We start from the raw sequence: 8,004 nt of genomic DNA, 5'->3' as shown, positions 1-8,004 counted from the left end.
TTAACAGCTAAACTGCAGCTAAAGGTTGATGAAGGAACAGGAGAATGGGGACAAGGACTTGTATTAAGAATCAAACTGCAGGTTTTAGCAAGGCGGTTAGAGAGCCTAAACGACTGTACTGAGAAACTGACACCAGTGACTCTGCTTCTATCTTGAGACGCCTCACACAAATAACCAATCACCAGCCCAGAGCCCCATACTCTATGAATGATCTGCGCCTGGCAAACCAACTGAAGGAGTTTGACTGTAATGAGGCAGTCCTGGCCCCATCCCCCTGCTCCTGCTCCCCCTCCCCCAGCCCAGCAGGGGCCCATGCTTCTCAACCACCCACCCCATCTTCAGATGCAATACATTGTCATATACTCTGCCTCACATCTTATTTTTAAAATGATACAAGTATGTTGCGACCAATTGGCCCAATGCCAATAGCCACGTGGTGAATGGAATGTTACAAACGTGCTACAATGCATTACTGACAAGCATACCAAGTTTATTCATAGGTTGCTTGCTTCTTCTATGTTGTAGTTGTGGATTGCAGACTGAAGCGTTGTTTTCTCCGATAGTACTTCACATTTAAAATCCAGCTCATGGTTTAGTGCCGTTCAATCGTGTTCGTCTTTGAGTTACTGTTACATCTCCAGCAGGCCAAACACACTGAAATCTACCACCAGAGTCCATTTACTGCTTAGTTGGGATGCGTGACTCATCAACATGGTAACTGTCCGCTTAAGAGAGGGATACTGACACCAAGAAAAGTATAAACTAAGAAACCAACACTAAATGGCTCAAACAGTTCCATTGCAGTAAAGTTTGAACATCGTAGGCCGTGAGGTCAGTCTTGACACAGGTTGTGACTTTCCAACACCTGGCCAAATATAAACTTACCTTTCAGTATGGCCAAACAATATCTTTTTCATTACCATATTTTGAGAAGCTGGGTCCTTATGAAGACTGTTGCTGCTGTATGGTCATACTTCATTTGTGGAGAATTTACATTCATTTGATTATCTGGTCTGCCGAAGTTCTTCAGCTCTTCAGTCTTCAGGCATAAGGGCTAAAAACCTGCATCGAGACAGTAACTTTATATTTTTGAATTTTTTATTTCTTCGCCATGAAGTTCCAAAATCAAAAAACAAATCAAAAATACAATATAAACCTTTGAAATTAATACACTGAATTATTTTTTTAAATTTTATGTCTTACACAGGGCAAAAAACACTGAACAAGTCCAGATAGCAAGTGACTCTGCTACGACCGCTTTGCTTTTCTAGATCGCAGATGATGGCGTTTCACAAACATTGAGCCTCCCACCCTTAATGACCCGGATCATAAACAGTTCACGAGTTAGGCATTTGCCAAAGACGTACGGTACAAAATGCCCAATAACAAGTTCTGGAGCTAACAATTTTGTTGAAACTTTCAATGAAGCACGACTGCAATCCACCAATTTGAACACAATGTACATGTCTGCCTGTCCCTCCCCCCCCCCCGAATTTAACTCCCCATGAACTGGAGTCAGACGAGATTGAAGATGCAAAGATGTTTGAAAGGCTACAGTGTCGAAAGGAAATCAACAGGGGAGATGAAACCTGGAGAGTCAAGGCGAGTTGCTGTCAAATCTGTGCCGAGTTTGATATAAAGAGTAAGTCTCTGACACTAAGATCCAACGGCAAAAAAAGACCAGCATCCATGGGGGAGGGGGTCAAACTGCTGCACTCGGTCCGCTCTTCTGAATTTATTCGGAAAATATGAACGGTAATCTATTATAACTCATGGCTGATACCCATAAAATACAATAAATCATTTTCGTCCCTTCTGCACACAAAACAAATAAGCCTTTTTCTTTGTAACTTTTTTTTTATAATCATCCGTCATTTGTATACCTTTGAAATAGACAGGTCTTTTTTTATTCTTGTAGTTGTGTAAAAGAAATCTGGCATTATGTACGATGTAAAATAGAAAGGAAATGTCCATAGATAGGTGAGGTGGTGCGAGTGGATTGATAAAAAATAAACTAGAAAAAAAATGAAATGGGTGTTCCTTGGTGGATGGAACTGGAGGAGGGAAGGTCTTTGAGTCCCAGTCGGTGGGGGAAGTTAGTGGTGGTGTGCAATCCTCTCGTCTTAACCCGCCTTTGGCCTACCACTCCTTCTTTTTCTCATCCATGGACACTCCTCCAGGTCCAAGTGCCACCACCAACAGCAGACCACCGATGACTGAGGTGGTCTGGAAGAAGTCGTACTTGAGGAAGTCGTGCATGGGCTTGTAGGCGGGGATGGTCCAGAAGGCGTTGAAGTAGATGTTGATGGCCAGAAGCCACACGACGAGAGTCAACGCCGCCAGCTTGGTTTTGAAGCCTATGGCCACCAAGATGATGAGTGCAGTTCCAACCATGTTCTGCAGGATCTGGGAGCGAAAGTCAACGTAGGTGGTGTGAAGATTGCACTCTTTACAGTACATGTTCACATGGTCACAGATGGAAAGTTACAAAAAAAGGGTTGTTGTTGTCAGTACTCACAGAGAAGAAGTTGGAGTCAAAGTGCAGCAGAGTCATGAACATGAGTACCAGCAGTACTCGTCCACCCAGCTGCATGTACTGCTTTGGCGAACTCTCTCCCATGGAGGGTACTCCAGCAAACATGCTCTTTCCTTCTGAACGAGACTCGGCCAGAAGCAGGAGCAAACCACCTCCGAGGGCAAGGTTTCTGGGGGAGGTGAGAGGACGGTTATTTTTGGACAGCGACCGTCACAGCTGCATTCAGTCAAACAGCCAATTGTCTTGAATGCAACGGGCATAAAGCACAATCATATTTCAAACTGCAATCAGCTGATCTTGATCTTATAACTGACTGAAACAAAGATGTTCTGTGTGGTAGCAACTACGTGTTCTTCTTAACATCAATTAATCTGTATATTTTGTTCAATAAACCATTCACTCTTAGTGCAAATGTCAATCACAACAACTTATTTTGTTTTGGGAATTTTGAGTATGGTATTTAAAAAAACTTCAAGGATCTGTCAGTAATCAAATTGGCATTAGCATCCTTGATTAACTTATTGATTGCACAACTTAGTCTTTCAGAACTAAAAGTTAACCCTAACTTCATAAAGACTAAAAAATACACAAAATGCAGAAACACTACAACGTAACACTGTATTTAAGGGATTTATCTGATGGCCTCATCTGGTTTGTGGAAGCAATTTGCTGCGTGACAACTAAAAAGCTTTCTCTTTTAATACTGTAGCAAATTAAAATGTCCAATGCTGCAGAAAAAAAGCACACTATCAAAGTCATAAAGCCCCTTGTTATCTATGACCATAAGCAGTGAAATAACAAAAACTAAACCTACACAGAGACACTTACCTCATCAAAAATTTGAGATCCCATAAAATGCTGTATGCAACAGTCTGGTGGAAAAAAAGACATTCTAGATCAGATACAAAAATACATATTGCTTGTGAAAATCTAATTCTAATGTCATTGTTCTTACCTGTAGCGCTATGATGCCAAATAGTCCAAAGCAGGCATACTGTACAAAATTTCTACTAAGGATGAGGACACAACCACCTGTTAGGACACAAAATTGTGGTCATTATGACAGCAACACAGTTTTATTTTTCATTGTCTTCTTTACGATGACGCATGCCAACATGAGCTACGTAATAATTACTATTATGTTTGTTAAGACCAAGTAAAACAACAAATATCACTTGTGCATAAAATCTTATTTTTGCAGAGAAGTTTAATATCTGTCGTTCTGCCATATTAAGAGGGCATTGTTGTAGATGCTGCATCTGCCACTAGACCTTTCAATATTGTAGTAAAACACGTGGGGAGTAGGTCCATGGAAAATACCATTTATGCCAAACTGTCAGCTTCAGCATGTTGAAAAAGAATCCGCAAGACAAATGTTCCAATATCACCTGTCATGCTATGGAGATTATTTGGTCAAAAACCTTCTTTCCATTCAGTTTTTTTTTGTGGCAACTTTTGAAATTTCGCAGGAATAAAAATACTAATTGGATCAGTTCCATTAACTGGTTTGGAGCCAATAAACTTGTCTGCAGCTTTATTGCCCAAAGACACACAGAACACAGTAGAAGAAGTAATGGTTGTGTACTCTTTATTTTTTTTAGTTAATTTAGTGAATCAATTCTTTTTTGATATGCAACATGAAACCCAGCAAATGTAGCTTCATATTCTGGTTCTTACAGGAGAAGAACAGAACATCTGATGCCTTCAAAAGTGTGCAAACTTCCCTGAACAAGTCTTGTCTGTCACCTCGGTCTCTCTAATCAGCAAGATGGTTTATAACCCAGAACGGAAGTTCACTGTGTTTGTATCTATTGCACAACATTCAGCAAACTGTAGAGACTATGGGGATAACATTCACTGAGCACAATTTTAGGGATAGCCATTTGACTGACTCCTTATTGTTGTTACTATTTGCTGTGTTACACACCACCCAGTAACGCCACAAACACATGTAACTTGCTATTGTGAAATTTAAGGGGGGGGCTCATGTTATATCGGTAGCCTGACAGGGCACTGCCTTCCATTCACTCACCCAACTGTCCTACGAGGTTCATCAACACAAAGCACGTAGCCAGGAAGTAGCCACAGCTCCAGGTAGCCTCGATGTAGTCCCTCTGCTCATGCCACTGGAACCACATGCGGATGCCATCTTCCAGGAAGGTGCTGATGAGACACAGACGTGCCAGGTGAGGCAGATACTGTTTGGTTATCCTAAGGAACTGTGCAAGAGAGAGAAAGAAGAGACGATATGATTGATGAGAAAAACAGTGGCTTAAAGTGCAAAAAAACAATCAAAGGATGTGGTTTCTGAGGCGTTGCTGAGCTTGCAACATCTTGTAACAGGATAACCAAGAAATCCCTTTACTGGATTACCAATATGTAACACAAATAACTACATTTCATCAAAGAGGTGCCTAAAAGATTTGATCTGTTGCTTATTGTACAGTAGGTAATAAAGAGTACTCCATTATCTGAAGCTATGGCAGATATATGCTTATTGTGGAGCACGTTTGCTTTGTTTTAGTAAGTAAATGGAATGTACACAATATAAATAAGTTTGGGGTTGTTTGTTTGTCTTTCACCGTTTAGACTAGACAGGTAGTGTTGTAATAAGGTGGCATTTGAAATATTCATGCTGATTATTCATACTATGAGTTTAACAGCAATTACATTAAATTCTCTAAAATATTTAAAAAAATTAAAAGTGATGAAGAGATCATACTTCTATACAATGTTTTACTCCTACACATTACTTATGTTAAATATGGTAGGAAACTAAAAGCTAAGGTTTACTAACTAAAGATTGAACTGGATTTGAACAGATTTAATTCATTTCAAAAGTATAAGAAGGCTGAATGGAAGTTCTGTCGTGGCCTACACACGTCAAGACAATAACAGGGCTGTGCTTCCCTCCTACAACCCTAAATGCCAAGGGCTTCTTGTGTTATGACTTAAAGTACGGTCAATGCTTACGCACGCACACAAAAGAGAAACTAGATTCCAATCTTCTCTCAAATATAATTAATGAACGGAGCCTCGGATGGTACAGTGACGCAGTAGAGGTGCTACTCCCTGCCCCGCCTACTCAGCAGTCCACATCAGCACTATAAGACCTCAGCAGCCTATCAGCATCCACCAACTCCCACTATGACTGCTATGAGGGGCATGAATGGACGACATGTGAACCAATCCGAGCAAGCACGAGTTCTATGCAACAGTCTCTAAATAGACCATTTTGGAGCAAGCAACACGTTAGCTCAGGGCCCCTTAGTGAGAGATGTCTCATCTACGTGGGCTTAGCAGAGGGTTTTTTTTTTTTTTTTTTTACAAAGCAAGACAGGTCACTTTTCCAAATGTTTTACAATGCACAGCACTCCTCTTAGGAGTGTAGAAACAAAGTGGTTGTAATCAGATCAGTAATCAACAGAAATGGTGCAGTTGTTCACATGTGTAGCGAGTACAGTCCTCACAGTTGCCAATATAAACATATATAGACAGAACTGACTCCAGGACTTAATGTTGTAACTAACAGTGCTCTTCAAAGGCTACAGTTTTAAAGAGTCTGTCCAGTCCTGAAAAGATACAAGACCATGAATCCAACAAACAATACTACAGCACTCAAGCTTCCTATGACTACATCAACTTGCCACAATGACAGAAGGTAACGTTACAATAATACAAAACCCAAATCTCTGGGGCTTTTTATTCCACTGCCTACATTGGAACATGGGTCACAAGCAGACCTGTAATCTGATCTTGACATCTCAGCTCCCCCCTCAGTGAATTTCCTAAAGTCATGACAGGACATAAAAAAAAAACCTCACAATGAAAAAGGCAGTCTAAAAGGCAGTTGTGGCATTCATAATAGAAAGAAGGTCCAGTTTTGGGGTTGAGCTGTGTCAAGGCCACACGCAGCTACTCCATTTAGGGAAATGCTACATTTCTCCTCAGAGAAACTTAACAGTTAGCTAATCTTAAACTACATGCAAAGCTAAGCAATTATGGTGTTAAAACACAAATGGGCAAATACCTGTTGGCTTATAACTTGCAGGCTAAGCTCAGTGATTTCACAACCGCTGTCTGCCTGAGAGACCGTTAATGAGGTGGATACAGACGCATAGTGATGTCGCCATCCACATTCATACCCGTTACTGTTAACTAACCTCGGTTGGTGGTTCCCAAACAGATGTTTCACTTTGTCGGCATGAATAAATACATCAAGCTGGCTAAGCTAATCCACCTGGAGACACATGACAGGACTCAAACACCCAACTACAACATTATATAAAACACGAAGTAACTAGAAACCGCATTTATCAAACGTCACATGAAAGCGGTTGGCTATCTACTGTGGATTTGTAGAAACATGATCAATAATGAGTCACGTTGTCAAGAGGAAACACTCAAAAAGGCTAACGGTACTACTCTCAGACTAACTAGTTAGCAGCTACTGAGCTAACGGCTACTAGCCGAGCTAAAACGTCAGTTACCTGGTCTGCCACGTCTTCGGCTGTGCTCATGAGATCCTCCTGTCCCATATTTGTGTAATAATACGGTTTTTAAGAGTTGAAGCTCAGCACAACACAATTTTAAAGTGTTGTTTTTTCCAGCAAGCTGCACTAGTACTGCTCCTCCCCCCTGTTAACGTTATTTACTTGAAGATTTCCCGATCGCCTGTATGCAGAGAAAAGGCCGCCTCCGCCCCACAATGCCCCGCGGTGAGCCGAGAGAGACAGAGAGCCCCCCCTACATGGTACTGCAACCGCTGCATGCCACGTATGCTGATCGCAACACCTCGACACGGCGTTGTTTTCGGAGTGTACACGTGAAAAAGAAGCACATTATTACAGGTGGACCTTACTGAATTTGTTTAAAATCATTTGTTACACATGCTTAAATCTGGCAAATGCTGCACTCGTTTATAGATGGTACGTTCGTGACAGATGTGCATTCCTCGTCTCTAATTAGTTTATTGGGTCTCTTAATCCTTTACATTAAGAAAAATATACACGTTTACTACACTCTACGGAAGAGCTCATTTAAAAAATAAACATATTTCACATAAACACATTAAGACAAATTATGTGTGGAACCAACTTTGCAATAAACCCGATTCTGGAAAGCATTAAAATGATGATTATGTTAAATAATTCGGAATTTGAGTTCAATTTTAAATAATTGAATATGTAAATAAATGAATGAAAAATAAATGGCAGTTATATCCACACAGTAGGAAGGACCTGTAGCCTACTACTCAAAAAGATCATACAATTTACAGCAACTTCAATATCTGACTCAACTATCAGCCTGTCAAATTTTGACAATTTTGCTTTAGAGTTGAACAACTTAATAATTACCTTAATCCTCACACTTTGTTACATTTCTAAAACTTGACAAAAAAGTGCACATAAAGATGAATAAGAACTTAAGGGGAAAGTCAACATAAGTGTTGATAACATGTTGGAGCA

At 40.5% G+C, this 8,004-nt stretch overlaps 1 protein-coding gene across 1 annotated transcript; it reads right to left on the bottom strand.

Moving 5' to 3' along the window:
* Nucleotides 1-1,099: 1,099 nt before the first annotated feature.
* surf4 (surfeit 4) lies at nt 1,100-7,243 on the bottom strand. The gene is made up of 6 exons (XM_068574056.1): nt 7,027-7,243; nt 4,569-4,755; nt 3,492-3,568; nt 3,365-3,408; nt 2,519-2,705; nt 1,100-2,406 (listed from the first exon to the last, which is right to left on the bottom strand). Exons 1-6 carry the CDS (start codon nt 7,072-7,074, stop codon nt 2,140-2,142), a joined length of 810 nt encoding a protein of 269 aa, XP_068430157.1. The 5' UTR covers nt 7,075-7,243; the 3' UTR covers nt 1,100-2,139.
* Nucleotides 7,244-8,004: the final 761 nt, after the last annotated feature.

Source organism: Clinocottus analis, unplaced genomic scaffold, assembly GCF_023055335.1.
Source record: "Clinocottus analis isolate CAN_PGR_092001 unplaced genomic scaffold, fCliAna1.0.p SCAF_13, whole genome shotgun sequence".
Taxonomy (NCBI): domain Eukaryota; kingdom Metazoa; phylum Chordata; class Actinopteri; order Perciformes; family Cottidae; genus Clinocottus; species Clinocottus analis.
This window is presented reverse-complemented; position numbering and strand designations above follow the sequence as displayed.